The sequence below is a fragment of the Penicillium malachiteum genome (assembly GCF_028827825.1).
Source record: "Penicillium malachiteum strain IBT 17515 chromosome Unknown utg000001l:1.0-8184562.0:1.0-8186909.0, whole genome shotgun sequence".
NCBI classification, from domain to species: Eukaryota; Fungi; Ascomycota; class Eurotiomycetes; order Eurotiales; family Aspergillaceae; genus Penicillium; species Penicillium malachiteum.
Genome location: NW_026643094.1, coordinates 7,901,919 through 7,925,187, shown reverse-complemented (window position 1 = coordinate 7,925,187; position 23,269 = coordinate 7,901,919). Strand labels below are relative to the sequence as shown.

Sequence of the window (23,269 nt, the reverse complement as noted above, 5' to 3'; positions counted from 1 at the left end):
TGGATAATTCCTATAAATGGGCGACAATGTGCTTAGGTAGTTCAAAGAATCCATTGTATACTCCGTACTACTAGAACATACTAGTAGTAATCTCTCTATAAACGACTACCTAAATATGATCTATGGTAGTTTGAAGAACATTTGAATTGCATAATCCCCATCAATGGGCTAACTTGAATGAGATGATCACTTTGAAGAATTGGATAATACCTACATGCATTATGAGAGATAATTGTCTAGGAAAGTCATGCTCTTCTACACTTGACTCCATCTTTCAGGATCCATACACCACAACACCACTCCACAAGATCCTCAAACCACCCCCAAACTCCTGAGTTCACCTCCAATTACAGCTTTGCATCAAAATCCTCAAACTGAGTAAGATCAGAAACAGCCACAGGTCCGGCGCTAACAGGTAGACGAGCCTTGAAGGTTGGCACATCACTGATGACAATAGCCTTCTGAGGAGCAGGAGTTCTATCAGTCTTTCCATTGACCGCTGGCTCGAGTCCAAGCTGCTTCAGCTCAATACCAATATCCTGATCCAGCTTCTCAATAACAGGAGTGATCTGCTCCTGTGACAGACTCATTTCAGTAGCCAAGAAGGTCTTGACAATGTACACGATCTGTGGGCCGTCGACCAGGGACATATCAAGTTCCTCAAATGCAGTTGCGAGGCGAACACTGTCAACAGCGAACCCAGCTGCTGTCACTTGCTTGTTCACCATCTCAATGACACGAGTCCGCTTATCATTCGCGGTAGTGTCGCTAGCTGGGGAACCACCCTGGGCATTCAGGTGAATAGATAACTTCGCACGAGTGGTCGATTCAGGAGAAATGTATTGATGGTAGAAAGCAATCAAATCCGCCTTGGTCAGTGTTCGCACATTGGCTGCATCAGTCTCATGTTGCAGGAAATCGAAGTACTCCGATCCAACGTGAGACCAGTATCGACCAGTCTCGGAACCCAGGTTCTTAAGCTTCTCCAGTCGCTTGTTGATGACACTGCGCTTGTGTCCTTCGAACTCCTCATCAGGCATGTTCTCCAATTTCGGGCCAAACTCGCGCAGGAAGGTCTCGATACGGGACTCCAGGTACTTGGCAGTGCGCTCACTCTGGATGATAACACGGTAGCCCATGGTAGTCGCATTGTAGCGCGAACCACTCCAGACAACATAACCAAGTTGCTCCTTGCTACGGAGCTGGTCAAAGGCAGGCTCATCGGTCAGCTGGGAGAAGAGCTGCAGCTTGGCTCGAATGAGGTCGTCCGAGAAAAGACCAATGTACAGATAGTACTCAATACAGTGGTTGACATTTGCAGGGTCCTTCAAGGTACGGGGGTAGACGAAGTTGCTACCAGGGGCCAGTACCATGTTACGACGCAGGTACCACTGCGATGGAGGCAAAGGACGACCCTGGAGAATCTTCTCCACGGAGTCAGTCATACGGAGCGCATCCTCCTTGTACAGGTTACCGTGTGCCAAGACCTCGATGTGGGTTTGCTCCAACAACTGAGGGAAGAAAGTGATGATGTCCTCAGCTTGGATGTGCTCCAATTCCTCAATGTACTGCTCGTTGACCCAGCTACGCTCAGAAAGCAGATAGCGAGTGTAGTCACCGACCTGGTAGAAGGGCTGCTGGTATTCAGCATTGCGGAACGCCCGGGTGAGTCGCTCCTTGATGATATTGAACCGCTCCTGGTTAACAACTAGGTCGCGCATAGTAGTCAACACCTTGTCCAAAAGGACAGACATCTTGTCATTGTAGCCACCAACAGAAACATCCAGACCCAGGATGTTAGCAGCCAGATGGTAGTCCAAGCCCGCAAGCTCGGCATCGTACGAGTACTCATCCAGAGAATCGCGCACAAGCTCACAGTAGAGCTTGGTCTTGATCAAGTTAGCTGGGGTTGCCCACACCAGCGGATTGCGCAGAGTCACATGAACAGTCCCCTTAGGCACCCAGAAGCGATCATCCTTCTTAAACCATAAGCGCACACGCTCATCATGGCGAATAAGCTTGGGTGTCTTAGCAGGCTCAGCAACCTCCTTCTTTTCTACTGAAAGTCGGGTTGGCACGAACTCGTTGCGGTGAGGCATGTGCACGTCAGAAGTGCGAGTGGCCTCGGTAGAGTCCAGAGCACTCTGGATGCCAGCCAGGAAGTCCTTGGGGATCTTCTCCACCTTGTACTCAGTGCCATACCACTTCTCCTTCTGGTCCCATTGTCCCGGGAATTCCTGAGACACAATGATCAACCGGAAGTTATCAGCCCGCAGGTATGACATGGCATTCTTAATCAAGTCGGCGTCGAATCGGCGCAGCAGAGATCCGCTGAGCAACCATTCGCGGGGCAAAGACTTCTGCATAACGCTGCTCAGACGGCTTGTGAAGCGACTGGCAGGTGTCTTCTGCTTGAATCGGAAGTCCACCTCTGCCAGGTTCTTCATTTCGTCAAAGATCCACTGCTCCGGCTCACGCTCCTTGATCATAGAGATATATTCGAAAATAACCTTGGCGACCGCCTGGTATTGGTTCAATCCCTCCGGTGTCAGACGCACAGAGATAGTGAAAAAGGCAGAGCCAGGACAGATAGGCATGGCACCAGCCGACAGACCATTAGCCCAACCCTTGGCCTTCAGGAAAGAGAGGACACTGCCAGGTCCTTCATGGCCAATCAGATGGCTAATGTACCGACTAGGCTGAGCATCAAGCATGTCTTCCTCATCAACGAATGGGAAGTACATATCCATGGATCGTGAATCCATGACGGGCTTGGCGAAAACCTGAGTACACATGTCCTCCTCGGAGAAGGGTTGCACATCGTCCCAACGGTTCTGAGCCAGCTCCTTGTTCTCAACATCCGCGAACAGCTCAGCCACCCATTGCTCGAGAGTGTCCAAGCTCTCCCGACCCAGTACAACCAGTTTGGCGCGATTGGCGGAATAGTGTTTCTCATAGAATCGAATGAACTCGCTACGGATCTCCAGACCGCGTTTCTGCGGGTCCTCCTTGAGAGTCTGCAAGTTACCAGTAGAGAAATGATGATAAGGATGTTTGGGGTTTGATAGAGACTTGTTCAGTTGCATCAAGCGCCACAGATCACTCTGAAGATTCTTCTTATTCTCTGAGTCCACCGCCCGCAGTTCACGATCTAATGTGGACTCGAGGAAGAGTGGGGCGACGAAGAACTGCGCAAATCGATCCAAAGCTCCATACAGGGGAGACTTGCCAGTCAGGTCCCCATTCGAAGTAGATGAAGTCTCACTGACTGTGCCATTTGTTCCATTGGCTGATTCAGTCGGTGTGTTCTGTCCTGTAGACTTGGGCTCGGTCGAGTCCCCAGTAGCGGAGACCTCAAAGAAATAGTTTGTCTCAGTAGCAGCGGTGTATGCGTTCGAGGAACCGGAGTGAGAGGCAAGGTATTGGTTGTAAGCGTTCTCCTTGGGGTACTACATTATCGAACACAAAGTATCCTTGTCAGCATCACGAGCCTCGGGAAGTCTGTGGTCTCTCCACCCGGGTTTCTTTTTTTTGGAGGAGTAACAAGCTTACCTTTTTTGTACCCATGAAAAGAAGATGCTCGACCGCGTGGGCCATTCCTGGCATATCATCTTCATCGGAGAAGTTGCCAACATTGACGTTGACCGCGGCACTCGCCTTATCGGTATCAGGGTCATGCACCAGAAGAGCTTCCAGCTTATTTGGAAGCCGGATTACTCGATAGGAGCGATCATCTAGTTCTGGCTTCTCCAGGTATTCTGTGATGCGCTCGATTTGAGACATGGTTGGAGGGAGGGCGGGTACGGATAAGTAGGAGGAAAGGGAAAACGAGCGGGCCCAGTGATACGGGGGGAATGAAAGTGGATTAGGGGGCGCCACAGGCTTGATGAAGACCGGGGATCGCAAATATGGACGAGCGGTTGGATTGAAACTTGAGAGTCTTCTGTACCACAACCTCGATACAGCGGAGGACCTTGCGGGCATCAAGGGTTAATAGGACAGAGAGTATGATAGAATGGAAATCCCACTTTTGGATCCACTCAATGCGGGTTTAAAGATCCTAGGGTCAATCTAGGATGAAATTCGGCCCCCAATATATAATAAAAAAAAGGAATCAAGATGACGAGAAACGAATCAATAATTGCAAAGTCAACCAGGAGGGGGGAGAATGTCCCGCAGTTGTTGATAAATTATGGGTCTGGGCGGTGTAAGCACTGTAAGCAATAAGCACCTACTTAAGCACTTAAGAGTAGTACAAAGTGGAGAGCTTGTGGACACTTAAACTTGAACTTGAAGTGATACTCATCACTTATATACACACATGATCAACTTCTTGTTCATTCCAGACATCTGAATAATTCCAAGGTTGAATGCTGATCCAATCAATAGTCGTTGTGATGCATCACCTGGATATGACAGATTACGCCTTCGATAACAATTGGAAAAGGGAAATATACCCGAAGCAATATGACCAAAATACCATGAATTCAAGATCAAAAAGAAGAGAGGTGCATTGTCATGACGCATTAACTAGTCCTCATACAAAACACAGGAGTACTTATCAACCAATCCCGAGGTCTTATGACTTTCCAAGAATGAGGCTCTTGTTTCATTCCACCGCGCATAGACCTACATCTGGTCCGCACTGCCCCAGCCACCAACATCCAACAGGCAACAGTCCACAAGTTCCCAATTCTGAATTCCAACAAGAGAGAAAAGATCGAATCAAGATCAAGAAACGGAAATAGCCCCCACAAGGCTCAAGCCTTAGTCGCGCACAGAGTCAAAGTGACGCTGGCAGCGGAGGTACAATCATGAGTTTGACTGCCACTAGGCGAAACACCATTCGACCACCAGATATCAGGGCAAGTAGCGACAGAGGGATCAACCGCCAATCCATGTCCAGAGAATGGGTCTCCAAAGACATCTGACAGGTCATACCAAACCAGACTACCATCCAAGGTATAAGCGAAGTTGGTCTGGGCACTACCGTCGTAGAGACCATTCGAAGAGGTGGTGATCTTAAGGGCGATTCCACCAGAGACGGCATCATGGCGCAAAACTTCGGAGTATTTCTTGCCTGGGGCAATGGTCTGCATAGCTCCAACAGAGCTTCCAACAGACCAGAGGTAGACGGTATTGGCGCAGTTGTTCTTCACGATGGCGTTACCAACGGCGCTAGCCATAGGGAGCAGCGCGGCCACGGAGGCGATGACAGCAGTGGAGAAATGCATTTTCGTTCAAATGAGATATACTAAGAAGGATATCGAAGTGGTGGTATAATTTCAACGGAGAATCTTCTCAAATATTCAAGTTGATCAAGAGGATATTGATGCCGATGAAAAAAAAGGCATTCTCAGACCGGAAGACCAGGACGCTTTATACTCTTCTCCCATCTACGACCTGGGTAGGAATGCATAATTCGAGCAGCCGGGATTCTTTCAAGATTCTCCTTCCGAAGACCCTCGATTGGAAGGCCGCCTTGAATCCAGGATCGCCTTGGAGTGCTGCCAGCACCGTGTTTACCAAATATAGGGCTCGTATAGAGCGTCCTCGGTTCTCTTGCCTGAGACATCGCTCTCAGTGGCCAAACAGAAGAAAGAAAACATCAGGGATAGTTTACTAGCTCCCTGCTTGACAAACCTGCCCACAGAGCCCGCATACTAGCGATATACTAGTCCAATCCTACTAGTCCAAGTTCACGAGCCCCGCATGAGAATGGTCATAGTACCCACCAATACTAATGATTAATTGAACCTCGGAACCTTGAACCATGGCATATATCAATTGACATATACCAGTAATAAGTAATATCACTTTAAAAAGCAAGTGGAAACTTGAACGAACATTTTGAAAAATCATGACTGCAGAATGTATCAGGCGCCCAACCCAATTCTCGTATATACTAGTAACATGACCCTCCAGATGTCAGAAAAAAAATGAACCAAGTACTAGTAGGGTAAGCGATACGCATCAACCTTGGAAGTTGCTATGATGCACGCCAAGGGATCGGAAGCCAACACAACTCATCCCGTAGACCCTGAGTGCCATGTCAGCCCGATTCTGGGGTAAAAGGTCTGAGACAGTTACATTCCAGGGACGAGCTGCAGATCAGCAGCCACAAGGTGGATACATAATTCCGCTCGAAGATTTGAACTACCAGTTAACGGAATTTAGTTCATCATCCGAGATCCAACGATTCCGCTCGGTTCTAGTCACCGCTAGTCAGTTTAATCCAAGGTTTATTAGTAGACAAGTTCGTGGTTGGTGGTGTCTCACTTTCAAGTTCCTCTTTACTAACTTGGATAGAGCATACACGATAAGTATACCTACTTGGCGTTTTGCGATTTGACATCAGATTACTCTCTGTTCCCTAGTATAGAGGGCGCCTGACTCTGCCAAGTGCTAATTGATGCGGAGACTCAGAAGATGCACTTCAAATTTTTTTCTTTTGGGAATATTGATTTAAGGCACCAAGTTCAATCTATACGAAGAATCATGATGAAGTGTGCTACCTAGGTAGCAAGAGTAATAGCAGTTTATCATGTCTATAGTAGCATATGATCATGAGATGCGACGCCACGCTATTTTTACTATTTACGATGCGGGGAACTCGGGAATGAACCATGGACCCGATGAGCCACAGGATAAGAATGAGAAAGAAATACCATGTATGTAGTAGTAAAATAAAAAAAATGATGGATTCAATTGAATCAATAAGGCAACTCCTCCATGTCTCTAGCTGACCCGACCGGTTATCGAGAGAAAACTGCGGGCCCTGGTCTACCAGTTGATAGATAGGTCGCCACAAAAACGGGGTAAGCGTATCGAAGAAGAAAAAAAAGAAAGACTAACGCCACACCCGCTTCCAATTCAAAAGATCAAAAAAAAGAAAAGAAGAAAGAAAGGGAGAAGAAAAGCTCCAAAGACTCCGACTTGAAATGTTAAAATCCCTCAAAGCTCTTCGTCGCCCTCGCCCTCGCCCTCGGCTTCACCATCCGACTCATTCTGAGAAGGCTCATCCGCACGTTCAGAGATCCATTCAAAGACCTCTTCTTTGTGCTCAGAAAGCATCTCATTCAGTCCGGACTTGGGCGAAGCTCTAAGCATTCCATAGCGCTTGGATGGCTTACGCTCCCAGATTCCGTGCGATCCCGCAACAAAGACCAACGAATTCTGTAGATAAAGAATGAGCTTTGAAACATTCATAAATAGGGAATATCATCCACTTACCTCACGGTACCACTTGGACAGCCAAGTCTGAGTTGCCGAGGCAATAGCACGAACAGGGTTCGCAGCCACAAAGGAGATACAACCGTTGACACGCTTGTAGAGATTTTCTATTTGGTCGAGTTAGTAAAAGTAGTCTTGTTTGATTGGTTGAACTTATACGTACCGCGTTGGATGAGTAGGTTAGCAACGCCACAGAAGGCACTTCCGATTCCCATGAAGAAAATCTCGGTAGCGTCATTAGGCCTGTTGAATTCATATTAGTATTCTAAGCCTCCAAGTCTTATTCCCAATTTGTGGATCATACTCGATGTAGTTATCCCAAAGATAGGCCGCGAGCTCCTCTGTTGCCTGGGGACGCTTCTCGTCGTCATCTGCGTAATTGCCGGTATCCTAGAGTTTGGCTTAGTTGAAGTACAACATGAAGAGAGGGAGAGAAATAGAAAGAGTATGTGACTTACACTCTCTTGGGTGATATGCTTGGGGATGTTCACATCAATCACGGAATATCCCTTGCCGATGAAGAATTCAACGTATTCAGCCACAGAATCGGCCTTCAAGGTGTTAGTGTAATCACAATTTAATGATCAATTCTGGTGAGCTTACAATCCAGCAGTTATGAGCATCCAGTTGGTTTGTCATCGGGTTCGGAATTCCAATGAGCTCGGGACTAGAAAAGAAAGTTGTAAGATGAGTGGTGCATAAATTTTTGGTATCCGAGTAGGTGACTTACGGGTCATGGAACATAACAACAAGCGGGGCGGCCTTGTGGTAATTTGGACTATAATGGAATTAGTTTGAGATTGACCACTCTGCAAGGCTCTGTACTGACCTGGCAAGAACCTGATTTTCAAAGGACTTGGAGATAGATGTGCGGTAAATGTAAAGAGGAGTGAGTTTCGCGGTCCGGTACAGATTCTTCGATTGAACCTCGCGGAGGAGATCTTCCATATTGGTGAGCTTTACAGATTCGTCAAAGGCTGGCAACATGGGCATACCGTGAAGTCGAGTCGACCAGAATGGCTGAGAGGGTGGCTTGGGATACATGCATCCCCAATATGCCCCTTGGATGTTCATGACGCGGCGAACAGTAGCAATTCCAGCGCTGGATGGGTCAGCATCACGCAGGCGCTCCGGAGGCTCACCCATGAGGGTCTTGGTCACAGCCAAAGCAGAGACAGAAATAGAATGAAAATTGTACCCTCCCTTTCACGACCCCCGAAGATTAGTTTTGAATTCAACCATAAGAGCCAAGTTATTACATACCTCCAGACAAACAGCCAATTTTCCATTTGCAAGAGTCATGAGCATGTGAGTCATGTGAGAATAACACGCAGGCGTCACAAAGCAGCCACCCAGGACATCTCCAGCGGCGGCATCGAAACCAGATGCAACTAGGACAAGTTAGAGATAAGAGAGACATTTGAAAGATCTGAGGAATCCTATATTACCAATGACCAAGTCGGGGTTGAACTCAGACGCGATAGGCATGATGACTTGCTGGAAAGCGAAGAGGTAGTCCCCGTCACCCATGCCTTGGTCAGGCCAAGGAATGTTGATATTTCTGATAACACTGTGAGCTCATGGAATTTCATAGGAATGAATAAAAGCCCTTGGCCAAGACTTACTTCCCAAGACCAGCACCTGCGCCGCAATGATCCCAATCTCCCTCAGGACCACCAGGGTAAAACTTACCATCTTGGTGGACATGAAGAGAGATGTAAAGAATATTAGGGTCATCATAAAATGCCTTTTGAATACCGTTTCCTGGAGCCGTGTAAGTATATTTGCCCAAGAAATCGGATATGATCTTGCATACCATGATGAACATCCCTAGAGATCCAGTCAATAACGAGAATGGTAAAGAAATGGAAGCATGCTCACCAGTCAATGATCAAAATCTTACGACAGCTTGGACCAATCTTCTCTTGACAAACACGTGCGGCGACAGCAACATTGTTAAAGAGACAGAACCCCATGGCCGTATCGTGCTCTGCATGGTGACCCGGTGGACGAATCACGGCGATAGCATTCTTGACCTTACGCTGCGCAACCGCAAGACAGGTCTCGATAGCACCACCAGCAGAAAGGAGGGCCGATTTAAAAGTCATACGGTTAAAGTAGATGGAATCACGAATCTTCTCCATCTCAATAAGTTCCTCAGTAGTCATCCCTGGAAAAGCCTTAAATTAACAAATAGACCAAGATGAATCTCCCAGTTTGGATGAGACTTACATTGGGTGCTGTGAACAAAAGCGTAATGGGCATTTGTGTGGACAGTGGACAGTTCAGCTTCGGTGGCATTTCGAATTGGGATTCTTGCCAAGGGCTGACTGGCAATAGGGCGGTTTGACTCAGGACAATCAACAAGACCAGCGTTGCAAAGCTCATTGAAGATGTAGTAGATACGTCTGGGATCCTCAGGGTGGACTTCGGTGGATTGGCGAACCTCACAGTGATAACGCATACGGGCATCATAACAAAGACCAGTAGCTAAAGATCCCACTGGAAGACCATGTTTCGAAACGGGATCTTCAGGTTTCGGAGCGACATCTTCATCAGACCAGTCTGAGTTGGGCTCAATCAAGCTGTCCCTGCGGCCTCCAGAGTTATCAGCCGAGGTACTTCCCGCCGATTCACTCAGCCTGAGCTTGATGCGCAACGGTGGAGCCATGTCCTCCGAAGGCTTCGGCTGTTGGGAGAAAAAACGTTCGGATTCAGAAGATGGAGATTTTGGAGCAGTCTGGGGAATCAAAGAAGATGCAAGAATGGGGTCTGCTTCCTGATGGGTTGTGGGAGAAATCAGGGGGGTTTCCAGGGAAGGGTGGGAAGGCAACGACCTCTTGGAATCATCTCCCATGATCACGTCTTGGTCTGTGTCCATGTTTGCGCACCGTATTAATACGAAAACGACAGAACGAAGGACTTGATGAGCTTCTATAAGCCCTTAACCGAAAAAGAATCAATGTTGGAATTGTGCGCTTAGCGTCTCATGACAAGATCTAGAATCAATGCCTCTTGTTTTAACACATTCGATTTCCTGTTGATCTGATTTATGAAATTAAATCAAGAACAGATCGATAATCCTGGAGACAATGAAGCACTAGACCAGCAGTGCTCTTTAATGTAGTGCAATCTTTTGTGGTTCTAGGACCTCGGGAGTTTCGATGCTGGACGTAGTCCTAGACATATAAAGGACGTCTTTGTATTGCCAGACAGCTTGATTTCACAGATGCGCACAGCCTATATGATGGTCAATTTACCAAAACTTCAAGGAATTTGTAGTTCAATCCTGATCAACTGACAGTTTTTGCTTCAATAACTTGTTCTACCTGCGAAGTCGCCGTAGCGCAGGGTTGATGGGAGATTAATGGATGTGCATGTTGGATCCCTTTTAGGCCGGCTGTTCTTACTGCCAGACATTACATTACTGACCGCCTTTCTATACCGCCTCCTGATTTAGTCTAGCGTAAAGTTGAAGAAGCGGCTGGACGGTTTTAAGTGGCTGACTCATCTACTCTATTTTAAGGCCCATGTCCACGCGTGAAGGCCCAGAATACGTGACAGTACCTGGGCAGTAATCAGTTGATATTAATGATGATCATCTTGTAGATAGGTAAGCCTTGTACTTAGACTGTAATGATTATTTCCAACTTAAAGGTTATAACTAATTGCCATCTCCGACACGAAACTGCAATGGCTTTCAAGTTGGTGCAAGTTGGAGCAACTTGAAGTTTACGGAAAAGAATGACTAGACAGATATAGAAGATTGACAGTTGAACGTAAAGAAATTTATTGGATTCATTAAAATGACGTTATTTGTTTAGGTTTTTTGCTTCCTTGCAAAATAGCGATTCATCCTCCAGGCTTACATCACAGATGCAGCCTGGCCATGACAAACTTGCCACTTAGAGAAGACTCCTGACCTCAGGACGTGCTTTAGATAGCTACTGGCCATCAACGCCAGCGATGTAGGCTAAAAGATATAAATGTTAGCTAAAGTTCAAATGACAATAATAAGTAGAAGAGATTCTTACCAATGAGGTCAACAACACGGTGAGAGTAACCCCACTCGTTGTCGTACCAGGAGACAAGCTTGACGAAGTTGGAGTTGAGGGCAATACCAGCCTTGGCATCGAAGATGGAAGAGCGGTCGTCACCGTTGCAGTCGCTGGAAACGATGTCCTCATCAACGTAACCGAGGATACCCTTGAGCTCGTTCTCGGAGGCAGCCTTGACGGTAGCCTTGATCTCCTCGTAGGTAGCGGCCTTCTCGAGGCGGCAAGTGAGGTCGACAACGGAGACGTTGGCGGTGGGGACACGCATGGACATACCGGTCAGCTTGCCGTTAAGGGCAGGGATGACCTTACCGACAGCCTTGGCGGCACCGGTGGAGGAGGGGATAATGTTCTGGGCCGCAGTACGGCCACCACGCCAGTCCTTAGCAGAAGGACCGTCAACGGTCTTCTGGGTGGCGGTGTAGGAGTGGACAGTGGTCATGAGACCCTCAACGATACCGAAGTTGTCGTTGATGACCTTGGCGAGGGGAGCCAGACAGTTGGTGGTGCAAGAGGCGTTGGAGAGGACAGCGACATCCTTGGTGTAAGAGGTGTTGTTGACACCCATGACGAACATGGGGGCATCAGCGGAAGGAGCAGAGATGATGACCTTCTTGGCACCACCCTTCAAGTGAGCGGAGGCCTTCTCGGTGGTGGTGAAAACACCGGTGGACTCAACAACGTAGTCGGCACCAGCAGAGCCCCAGGGGATGGCAGAGGGGTCACGCTCAGCGAAGAACTGGACCTTCTTGCCGTTGATGATCAGGCCCTGGTCGTAGATCTCGATGGTGCCCTTGAACTGGCCGTGAGTGCTGTCGTAGCGGAGCATGTAGGCCTATAGAGATATCTGTTAGTCCATTGATTCACCTGGAAGGCTACGTCGCCCCAGCTGATATGAAAGGTAGATGAATTACGTACAGCGTAGTGAACCTCAATGAAGGGGTCGTTGACGGCAACAACCTCGACAGTACCGGCGTTGATGCTGTGAAACGCGTTAGAATGGTAATCTGTACGACACATAGGGACTCATAGAGCTTTCACTTACGCATTGCGGAGGACAATGCGGCCAATACGACCGAAGCCGTTGATACCAACCTGGGGAACCATATTTGCGGTGTTGTGAGACTGAAGGAGCTTTGGTTAGCTTTGAGATATGAGGATGGGCTGATGGTGGGGTAAGATATGTATGGATATGATAGATCCAAAGGAAAGAGGGAAGATGAAAGATGAAAGATAGAAGGAAAGAAAGAGAAAGGGGTAATCATAAATTGGAAATAAGAAACTCACGTTTTGTGAAAGATACAACTTTGAAAGAGGGATGAAGAAGAGAAAGAGAAAAAAAAGTGGGAGAGGAGATCAAGAAGTAGTTTATTAAGTGACGCAACAGCGGCTCACCCCTCCTCCCCTCCCTCTACACCGAACAACAAGACCGGGGGCTTTTTTGGGAACCTTTTTAGATCTGGGGCATTATCCCGACTGTTACCGCTTGCACTAATTCCCCTCAACCTTTTCCGGTTTCATACACCGGGCAAAGCAGGAAGAGTCACGATATTCGCTGCCTGAGTTGCCCCTCGGTAGCTCCCGTTTACCCAATTAGCATCTTCCGATCCTCGTCGGCCGGGTCCTTAACCCTTGACCTCGGATCTCAAGAATGTTTTCCCAGACTATTTCGGGTTGTATTGACATGTTCACGATAATTCTACGATGATTTGCCGTACCGTTACTTTATTTCCGGGAGACCGAGCTATGACGATGAATGCCGGGGGAGAGGGGGAAGAGAGAAAATACATGGAGGGGCAGAAAAGTGGATGATGCCACCACTGAGGGGCAAACACCTATACACCCACATAGGTGTACGGAGTATGTGCAGTTTGGTTTATACGAAGTACATATGGGTATAGAATTGTAGCTCCATTCTCTCCGGCGATAAGCACCAGTCACCTTTCATTACTTTTCTATTGCCTGATGGATCATATTGGATCTTTATGGGCTGAGGGACCTGAACCATGCCGCATATGGTCTACTCCTTGACGTATCCAGCGTTTCGGTGGACCAAATCCATCATATAAGGTCCCCGCGTCCTTAAAAGAGTCACCGGGACGGGATCATGCAGATTTTTATTTTGATTATTTTGATTATTGAGAATTATGAATTAATTGATGATTTGCTATTTCTATTTAGGTTGACCACGACCACCTGGGCACCTGAGAACCTTATAGAAGAGACATGGTATTGCAATATGTGGAACGGGTGGCAATATCAGAGTCTAAGCCTCCAATCCCAATTATAAATTATACATTATAAATCTTTCGATGATTCAACTTCAAGTTTCTATTTGCCCTATTCCCCGCCTCTGAGATTATTGTGGCAATGGCAATGGCAATCTTCAAGTTGAGTCACTCTTGGGAGGTCCAAAATCAGCTGGGCTACGGTTAGACCGGCATCATGGATTTCCTTGATGGAACCCGGTGGAAAATGATCATTGTGACAAGGTTGATGGATGAACAACACAACACGGACCATTGAACCACCATTGAACCCAATTGAACAGAATTCAACACGTTGAGTACATTGGGCACCTTGTTGGACAATCACCTATTTGGACAGGTGCAGCAAGGGATGTGCCAAGCTCTACTCTACACGAATCATAAATGAAAAATATTTTTATAATTAATATCCAGCTCAGCTTCAAGTTCTACATGCCATGAAATTTGGAATTAGAAATGGGAATATAATACAATTGGAACAGAAGCAAAGCAACGTGGTCTATCCTCATACTGATCATTTCAAAACAGATGAAGAACAGATTTCACTAAGCCAATGTCAATCCTCCACATTGAATGACGGTTTTCTCCCCCCAATTTACTCCTCCTTGACACCACCACGGTAGTTCTTCTCAGCCTCCTCAATGGAAGCCTTGTCGCTCTTGGGCTGACCCTGGGACATGAAGCCACCAGAGCTCTTGAAGGGACGGGCGAGGTCACCAGTGGCGGGCTTGCCGAACAGGTGGATCTTGACCAGGTTGGCCTCAAAGGCACCCTTAAGAGGGATGATGGACTGAATGAGGAGAGGGTTGGTGTACTTGAAGTAGAAGTGCATGACAGCCATCATACCAACACCCATCAGCTGGGTGCGGAACATCTGGCGGATCTGACCCTTGTCGTAGTCCATGTTGGTGGTGGTGACGGGCTTGCCCTCCTCGCCGGTACCCATAGCGGCAGGCTCGACATACTTGAGGGTGGTCATATCTATATAAGATAAGAGCAGAAGTGGTTAGATATATATTTTAGAGATAAGCCTCGGGAGGCCACGCGACACCCCCTAAATGATATGCGACATACCCTTCTTCTGGCTGATCTTGGCCTGAGTGTACAGGTTGATGGCCAGGATAATGACGTTGGACAGAACGTAGATTCCGCGCACAATAAGCAGCACATCGGGGTTCTCGAAGGGAACCTTCTTGGCCAGCTGCATCATCACCAAGATGATGGCCAGGTTGGTACTGCACGATAAGAATTAGTTCAACCGTTTAGAATTTCAATGTACGAAAAATGTCGATCGTATCAATTTGAAAGAAGAAAAACTCACACTTGAGCGGAAACCATTTTGACGAGTTTGAACCTTCGAAAAACCTAGGAGATGGAGGGAGAACGGAGTTGACGGAGGGAAGAGATAACAAAACTCGAACCTCTTCTCTGACCTTCTGAAGTGGAAACCACGTATATTATTACTGGGGGCCGGATCATATAATCTTCCGGATCACGGGACCTCCAACTCCGCCTTGAATCTCCAAATGCACCAACTTCCCCATGTTAGACATGCATCAAGTTCAACTCATTAATATGACTTGGAAGAACCGTATCCAACCATGACTGATATGAAACCATCCATCAAAACTCGATTTTTCATCCCGGAAAAGAGAAAGTCTTAGGATCGTGGAATGATCAAAGGAAACTGATAGACTGTGGTGGAGGGCCCGCAAGCGGGCTCTACTACTACAGACACTCGACAACCAAACTCTACATAGCTAACCCCCACCATTTTTCATACCGTCAATCTTGACTGATGAATCATGGCAAGCGATTTAAATGGATCTCTGATTACTTTGATTTACTACTGGAATTATGATGTGAGTTGGAAGGGGGATTTCTAACATGCCAGCGCCTGAACAAGATGTTCGAACGAGGACTTGGCCATGGCATCCCGATTGGGACTAGCGCCGGATCCGCGGTCGCAGTCTTTAGCGACTGGTCCCGGCTGCGACATTTCTGACTTCTCCATCCATCAACAACGCGCGTGTCTGCTCACTTTTTGAATCGCTTTCTCATCCCACTTTGTCTCGGATCGTCCGCGACAATTTACATACGCGCCCCCAAATCACTTTGCGACTCATAATCATTCAAAATGCCTGGCGGAAAGGGAAAATCTATCGGTGGAAAGGGCGGTTCTAAGGACTCTGCGGGGAAGGCCCAGAAGTCTCACAGCGCAAAGGCTGGTCTGCAGGTTAGTGGGCTGGTTGATCGCCTAGGTGATGTCGACTAGTCATAGGCGGAAGATCACGCGACCTGAGGGAGTTCATGGTTTGATGAAACGGGATGGCCAGACGCGTCGTTGAGGGGGGTGAACCTCCCCCTCATCGGTTTGATCTGAGGGGCTCCTGAATTCTCATACCTTGCGGTCGCGTGTTATCTCTCTCCTCAATCTATGACTACGCGGTCGCCTGATTTAGGTCAACATATACTAACACTTATCGACCTTTAGTTCCCCTGCGGTCGTGTTAAGCGTTTCCTGAAGAACAACACCCAGAACAAGATGCGTGTTGGTGCTAAGGGTATGGGTTCCCTTCTGTATCGCATTAACTATTTCCCCCATATACTGACCGTCTTGAATTATAGCTGCTGTCTACGTGACCGCTGTCCTGGAGTACCTGACTGCTGAAGTGCTGGAGCTTGCCGGTAACGCTGCCAAGGACCTGAAGGTCAAGCGTATCACCCCCCGCCACCTGCAACTCGCTATCCGTGGTGACGAAGAATTGGACACGCTCATTCGGGCCACCATCGCCTTTGGTGGTGTTCTGCCCCGCATCAACCGTGCTCTTCTGCTGAAGGTGGAGCAGAAGAAGAAGGGCAAGCCCGAGCTGTGAACTAAAAAATCCTGAGACATGGAACTCCGGCACGATCAGAAGTGATTCTTCCTCTCTCCTGACGAGCCAAAACTTGCTGCCCTCCTGACTGCTTTACTTTTGACTTTACTTAACGGCGTGTGACTTTGATGTTGTCTGTCTATTCCCCGGCTTATTCTGTATTTCTTTTTGTCCTTCTATTCTTTTTTATTCTATGTTCCACGATCATTTCGAGTTCACAGGGCGCTGTAATGGGAAAATTGGGGATATCCTGGTAGTGTGGGAAATTATTTTACTTGATTCTTATCTACTTCGCTTCGTGCGATTATGGGAGATGATTATCTCCGTGTATTAGTACCTGCAAGTCTTCTTGCTTGAGTCTCCTTCTGAATTACTAGTTACCTACGAACTCGAGCACACATTCCTCGTGAGATTCACTACGACGCCGAGGGTCACCTTCGGTATTTCGGGTTCTATTGCAGCTCTCGTGTTACCCACCTGAACTACCTGGTCACTGTAGCTAGAATTGAAATATACTTCTGGTCGTTGAATTCTTACGTGATTTGAGAATTTGAAGTAGGAATATAAGTACCAATTTGAACTAGTAGAGAACCATGACATTGCATTTCTAACAAGCTCGGACTAGTAATCGTAAGGTGCAGTACGGGGTGATCGACAGGGACATGCCGCATGTCAATCATAATAAACAAAACAACGCCTTGGCATTACCGGAGTCTTATCTGGAATAGACTAATCCAGTAGGAGGTGTCTCACATTCCTAACATCTGATATGATCTACTCTAGGCTACTCAAACTCAAGTGCTACTTCATACTTGTAAACTAGCACGCAGCTACAGTATACTAGGCTGGCATAAGATTTGATCTACGAAAAACTGAACTACATACTGGAAAAAATAAACCTAAAAACCCATTGAAACAGTAAAAGGTACATTGATCGTCAAAATCGGAGTACAACATAAAAGAAAGCCCCTAGACTTGCAAAAGATACCAAACATGAAGAGAAGACACCCTCGTTCAGATGAAAGGCAGATAGATGAAAAGAAATTGGGCAAAAGAATCATGCACTGACAGTCTAAACATCGGAGATGAAAGAGGACATAAGATATATCAAACGATATACCATAATCCTCATTCAACCTCAGAGTCCAGACAGGTTCAAAGGAATCTATTCAGAGACTCCGGTCTTCACCAAGCATCGAGGAATTGAATCCTATGCCAAACCAGACATCAAAAAGAGTCAAAATCACGCAGAGGCAGGAGAAAGAGAAAAAGAAGAAAACGTATAATAAATAGTCATCGTCCCCGGGATCAAGGCACAAAGGCATTGGGACCATGTGACATGATAATATTAGGAGATGAGATTGACCGAACAGAAGAAAAAAAAGGGCTAGAACAACATTAGATGCGAGTCGCCCCATATACAACACTAAAACAGGCAAGAATATGCAAATGCTGATATTGTCGTGTCTCCTACCACAGTGGTAGGGTCTTTTTGGTCATTCTTCGTATGCATCCCACGAGCACCAAAGCGGCGGGTTCATGATCCGCTCTAGTGTTGCGGAGGAACACAAAACAACTGGGATTTGCATGCAAAACAGCGCCCGCAGAAATTCCAAAACAGAATCAGAAGAGAAAAAAAAGGAAGAAAAAGAATAAAAAAAAAAGGTGCCAGAGTTTACTCAAAACAAAATGGAGAACCCATGGCGGAAATTTCTTGAAGAAAAAAAAATCAACAACAAAAAGCCGCTTCCAACAAGGCGTTAGAGTGCAGGTATGGTAATGATAGGTAGTGTGGTCTCTGTGAGTGAATTTGCTGGGCTGCCCCAATATAAAAAACGTCTAAACTTTGGCTGGATCAGCGAAACAATGGATTTTTCTGGTCTTTTTTTTGGTTGTCATCTCGTCATCCCTCATCGAATCGTAAGCCGGTAATTTCGCAGAACAGGGCCTCGTGATACAAGTTCGTATTCGTCTCGCGGCAAAGCAGTCGGATGCTGGCAAAAAAAGGGTGGGGGATCGCCATTTCGTTTTTCTTTTTTCATCGCGCTTCAAAGGTTGAACAAATAGGAAGGAGAAAAAGTGGAATAAAATGAGGAAGAAGAGTGGTGGTGGTGATCTACTCCACGATGATCTCGACCCCGGAGCTGGCGCGAAGCTCGTCACTGCCGCGAGCCTGGTGACCGTTTTGGCGCCGGAAACCGGGGCCCTTGTCGGGAGTCGGGCCACGCGGTTGGCGAATCGGCATGCGCTCCTGCTGAGCGGTGTCAAATCCACCCATTCCACGGTTGCTGCCAATGGCGCCGGTGGCAGAAGGTTGGCTGTCCTGCTCCCAGGAGAACATACCACGGAGTCGTCGAGGGCTGGAGTTGGGGCCACCAATGCCTGTGCCCAGTGAAAGGCCACCCAGGCTGTTGACAAGCAGGTTATCATCACGTTGCATACCAAGAGAGGAGCCGGAGGGGGCGGAGGTCAATGTCGGGGTGTTCGAGGCACCGGTAGGAGCGCCTTCGTACTGCAGGCGAGTTCCGTTGGACTGCAGAGCAGCAGGGAAGCTAGCGGAGGATGGAACAGGGGACGGGGTGTAAGAACGGAGATCAGCGAAGGATTTGGCGGCGCGCAGGTTCTGAGTGTTGTTGAAGTTGCCGGGCGAGTCCAAAACACCCAGGAAACTAGAAGTCTGACCCCGGAGGGTGTTAAAGGCACCAGGACCACCTTCGTTGCGGGCCTCACTAAAGTCAATCGTGGCAGCACGGTTTAGTCCACGGCGAGAGCTGTCCGACTGTCCCGCAGGAGGAATGGGCTGCAAAGGCGGGCTCACGTTGGTACCGGCGGCAACCTTGAAGACCTGGACCTGGCGTTGATCTCCACTTCCTCGGGAGGCATGGGCCAACCCCATGTTGTGAGCCAGAGTGTGAACCGTGCGTCGCTGAGACGGGGTCAAATTGGGGGGGAAAGATAACGGAATCGCGAGCAGTGTCCTCCTTAAACAGAAGCAGCTGTGAGTAGTACTGGAGGGTCTGGGTGTCATTCAAGTCCACATCTATGTAGCAAACAAAAAAAGAAAATCAACTAGTTAGTCACTGCGTATTGTTGTTGTTTTCACCCATCTCAAAATCAGAGGAAAGAAAAATTTTGCTTACCGAGTTTCTGGCCACGTTGTGAGACCGGAGAAGGCGAAGTAGCTGGGATGTGCGAGTTCAGAGAGGTCATAGAACTCTGAGTCTGCAGTTGAGAGGAAGGCATGGGTCGGTGCTGCTCTTCCAGTTGACCGCGACGCTCACGCTTTTCCCGTTCAATCCGTTCCCGTTCCTGCAAAGGAAGCATCTTCTTATATTCCACGCGCAATTTCCGACCCTGAAGTTCGAAGTGGTTCAACATCTCGATCACGGTAGCCGTTTCTTCCGCGGAAGTAAAGTTGGCGAAAGCCAGACCACGGAATACCCCATTATCGAAGTGGTAGTTGAAAGCGTAAGGCAAAGGCAAGTTCAACTCGGTCATCAGTTGCACCAACTGCTCCTTCTTCACAGCAAACGGGATGTTCTTGATGACGATCGCGGTAGGAATAAGTTCGTCATCTCCGTCGGATGAAGCCGATGCTTCCGGGCGCATCGCAGAGCTCTGAATAGGACCAGGGCCTAGGTTGGAAAATGCGCTAGGCATTCCTGGTTGCTGATCAAGCCAAGTCTATTATTTTTTACATATTTTGTTAGAGAAAAATTTTCTTCGTCTTCATTTTGGGATTAGTTCACTATGGTGGTCGAGGACAAGTTTGAGACCGTGAACTCGACCACAGGGGCGGGGAGGGGAATATCCGCAAGAAAAATCACGTACAGTAGGCAAACCGGTTCTTCCCCGGGCGGCCGGCTTCAAACTGGCCGAAGCCGAGCGAATTCCTCCGAGGGTTTGAGCGTTTGCAAATCCATTTGGATTCCAAGTCTGGGAGCCGGAAAGATCGTAAGAGTAGGAGTTGTTGTTTTGCATCGGCGGGTTCAACCGCTCCAACCTGGCGGACTCGTAACGGGCCATCTGATCCTCATATAGGTTTACAGGCATAGGACCGTAGGCATCAAACTGGCGAGAAGGTTGACGGTGCAGAGGTTGTTGATGCCTCTGGGAACCAGGGGATCGCGCGGAGGGATCGTGATACATGTCCGGTTGTTGATAACTCATGGGGGGAGGAATCCTTGGCGAAGACCCGAGGAATGTGGGCTCGTAAAATCCACCACAAACAACGCACGAGGTCGAAGGAAATACCGTCGCACTGAAACTATTGGGACATGGGCGTGGGTGGGAAAATCAAGACGACACCACGGTAGTGCGGTGTGGTGGGAAGAATAGGAAGAATAAGGCGGAAGGAGAAGAAAAAAAAAGCAGCAAAATCGCTCACGGATGCAAAGTCGTGCACGTTCGGATCATGAAAAGGGGGGTAAAACCCTTATAATTTGTTCTTTTTTTTCTCAACGCAGTTTTGAACCCCAAAATATCTCCAAAAGGTTGAAAGATCTAGTTCTTTTTTTTTCCGAATAAGATCTGGACCTTGGGGAGGATATGGAAGAGGGAAAAAGGAAGTTGGGAACACGCAAGGCCGGATGTGGGAGAGTCCACTCAAGCCGCCAAGAACGGGGGAGTAAGGAGTTTCAGCACGAGATGTGTTGAAGAAGTTGAAAATGTACTGTAATGTAGTACTTCCAAGGTTGATTTAAAAAAAGTACTGTGAATAGAATGAGTAGAAGAGAAGAGAGGAATCAAATCCAGAAATTCTTAGAGAAAAGGGATTAGTGGAGGAAGTTATATAGGAAACTAAACTGTTAATAATAAATCTCAACTCAATTTTTAGTATATAAGAATAAATAGAAATAAGAAAAATAAAAGAAGAAAATAAAAATGAAAATCCCGATCTTCTAGTCCCTTTTGCCCCTGGATCGTAATAGTAAAAGTACATTACTAGTAGTAGTTGCATTGGTGGGACCAGTTGACCCGACTGATCACTTATACAGTACTACAGTACCTAGGTACACTATAACTACATACATCATCTATGAGATGAATATAACATTCTTAAAATCTCCATTTTATCAGACACCCTGATTCTATTCTTAATAGATTAATAAATGGATGCATCACTCTGTACTATCCTCCCTACTCCATACTGTACTGGACATATCTCCCCTTAACCTCTACTCTAGTGCACTTGACTAGATCGCCCCTGATGCACTGCAACTGCACCGGCTCCTTTCTGACATCTTAATCTCCAATCATCATCCACTGCGCCTCACCAACTCGGTTCCCATTCCTTTCGCGTGCTTCCCTCCCATTTTAGGGCGTGGGACCCTCATATAGTGTCAACTTGGTGTGGATGAAAGGTATCCGCTGCGGATATCGGATAGCGCAATGCGTAAGAGTTGATAAAACTTGAATCCACCATGAACACGAATCATCGTCGGGCAGTTCTATTGTTTCAGCACCTGTCAGGTTCCAAAACCGACAAACCCAAAATCCAAAACCCGTGGGGACTCTCGCACGAGCTGTTTCATTGACATCTAGCCCTTGCGGTTCGCGCACTGCCTCATGCTCCCGCCACTATACTTGACACCTGGGTATATTTGCCTTGGGAGAAAAGGAGACTATGGAGTACATCATAGTTATTCAATAGAAGCCCATTTGAAATTAAATAATAATAAAACGAAGTCTTTGACTTCATCTATAATTGGCATGGGAATTGATGCTCCTATTTTTCTCTCTTCAGGGGATCTAATTGTCTCCATCACGGAGTAGCGCGTACGAGGTTCGCCACCATTATGATCCTCGATAGGAGAATTGCCCCTTTTTTAATTTCTTATTTCTTAATTTCTTTTTTAAACAATTTGATTTTTTTTTCTTTGTCATTCTTTGCTTCTTTGATTCTATTCTATTATTTCTTTTTCTATTCTCTCACATTTTCTAATGCACTCCTGATATTTCTTTTTCCCTTTGTTCCGAACCTCAACTCAGAACTGCAGCCTGCAGCTACCAATACTCCCCGTACAAACTATCCGGGATCCCGACACAATAAAGCTCCCCTGATTGACGGCGCATGAAGCTATGTCACGCCAGGCCCACATCTTGAAATTGAACTCAAGCCGGAGCTCCACGATCCGCGCCTCCCCCGTTTCTAGCGGCCTCGCGGAACTTCTTGGAAGCATTCCTAGCCACTCAGCTAGAACCCGCTAGAGGCAGCTTAGAACTTTCTGGGAACGTTAGACTCCGATGTGTCTGCAGCCTATACTCCTGTGGAGCCTCCCTGACTATTTTTTTCTCTCTCAGCTTTCTCTGGTGGTGAAGCTCGTTTGGTCATTGGCTCTGGATCCTCGGGATTTGGCGTAATGAATGGGGAAAGCTCCAGAAGAGGAGGGGTTGAGGGGAATAGCTTCCCGGGGATTTAGAGGTCCTTTCCGAATGACCCCTTTTTTTCTTGTTCGTAAACTGGTTCGAGCTACCGTGAGAGTTGATTTTACGAGTACGGAGTACAAAGTACTCGTTGGTGCAAGGTTTCCTCGAGTCAGTCTTGTCAGGAATACGATGCCTACACGATGGATCCGATTGATAAACCCCTCTACGGAGTCCCCCTTTCTCTCCATTCTATGTACTCCGTACGGAGTGCAGTGACGATCATGGTCTCTGCACGCCAAGATACGAGCATCGACCATGCAGGTTGTTCCTGAAGGTCAGGTACGAAGGATGGAAAATCTCATACATACGGAGTACAGAGTACTCCGTACAGAAACACAAATTCCTATTTATGGGAAACACACGCTACCGCTAGTGGCTGGTGGATAGGGCTGGATCAAGACGATGAGCA

The 23,269-nt window shown here is 47.3% G+C and overlaps 7 protein-coding genes across 7 annotated transcripts; 1 reads left to right on the top strand and 6 right to left on the bottom strand.

The window, feature by feature from the left end:
- Window positions 1–347: 347 nt before the first annotated feature.
- Window positions 348–3,984, bottom strand: N7483_002930 (uncharacterized protein; the record flags this gene model as incomplete). Its single annotated transcript, XM_057086367.1, has 2 exons — window positions 348–3,449; window positions 3,553–3,984. 2 exons carry the CDS (start codon window positions 3,982–3,984, stop codon window positions 348–350), a joined length of 3,534 nt encoding a protein of 1,177 aa, XP_056952516.1.
- A 776-nt stretch (window positions 3,985–4,760) lies between these two features.
- On the bottom strand, window positions 4,761–5,234 carry N7483_002929 (putative BYS1 domain protein; the record flags this gene model as incomplete). The annotated part of the gene is made up of 1 exon (XM_057086366.1): window positions 4,761–5,234. The coding sequence occupies one exon, from the start codon at window positions 5,232–5,234 to the stop codon at window positions 4,761–4,763; it is 474 nt and encodes a 157-aa protein (XP_056952515.1).
- A 1,720-nt stretch (window positions 5,235–6,954) lies between these two features.
- On the bottom strand, window positions 6,955–10,114 carry hdaA (histone deacetylase hdaA; the record flags this gene model as incomplete). The annotated part of the gene is made up of 14 exons (XM_057086365.1): window positions 6,955–7,176; window positions 7,234–7,340; window positions 7,397–7,476; window positions 7,538–7,623; window positions 7,692–7,784; window positions 7,837–7,900; window positions 7,964–8,011; window positions 8,063–8,436; window positions 8,497–8,624; window positions 8,682–8,794; window positions 8,859–8,997; window positions 9,050–9,063; window positions 9,115–9,403; window positions 9,466–10,114. The coding sequence occupies 14 exons, from the start codon at window positions 10,112–10,114 to the stop codon at window positions 6,955–6,957; spliced, it is 2,406 nt and encodes an 801-aa protein (XP_056952514.1).
- A 1,063-nt stretch (window positions 10,115–11,177) lies between these two features.
- On the bottom strand, window positions 11,178–12,395 carry gpdA (glyceraldehyde 3-phosphate dehydrogenase GpdA; the record flags this gene model as incomplete). Its single annotated transcript, XM_057086364.1, has 4 exons — window positions 11,178–11,206; window positions 11,268–12,123; window positions 12,207–12,270; window positions 12,334–12,395. 4 exons carry the CDS (start codon window positions 12,393–12,395, stop codon window positions 11,178–11,180), a joined length of 1,011 nt encoding a protein of 336 aa, XP_056952513.1.
- Window positions 12,396–14,150: 1,755 nt separating this feature from the next.
- N7483_002926 (PHO88 family protein) lies at window positions 14,151–14,893 on the bottom strand (the record flags this gene model as incomplete). The annotated part of the gene is made up of 3 exons (XM_057086363.1): window positions 14,151–14,536; window positions 14,630–14,790; window positions 14,877–14,893. 3 exons carry the CDS (start codon window positions 14,891–14,893, stop codon window positions 14,151–14,153), a joined length of 564 nt encoding a protein of 187 aa, XP_056952512.1.
- Window positions 14,894–15,692: 799 nt separating this feature from the next.
- On the top strand, window positions 15,693–16,431 carry htz1 (histone H2AZ; the record flags this gene model as incomplete). The annotated part of the gene is made up of 3 exons (XM_057086362.1): window positions 15,693–15,791; window positions 16,050–16,119; window positions 16,184–16,431. 3 exons carry the CDS (start codon window positions 15,693–15,695, stop codon window positions 16,429–16,431), a joined length of 417 nt encoding a protein of 138 aa, XP_056952511.1.
- A 2,116-nt stretch (window positions 16,432–18,547) lies between these two features.
- N7483_002924 (uncharacterized protein) lies at window positions 18,548–20,601 on the bottom strand (the record flags this gene model as incomplete). Its single annotated transcript, XM_057086361.1, has 4 exons — window positions 18,548–19,357; window positions 19,392–19,471; window positions 19,572–20,115; window positions 20,263–20,601. 4 exons carry the CDS (start codon window positions 20,599–20,601, stop codon window positions 18,548–18,550), a joined length of 1,773 nt encoding a protein of 590 aa, XP_056952510.1.
- Between the last annotated feature and the right edge of the window lie 2,668 nt (window positions 20,602–23,269).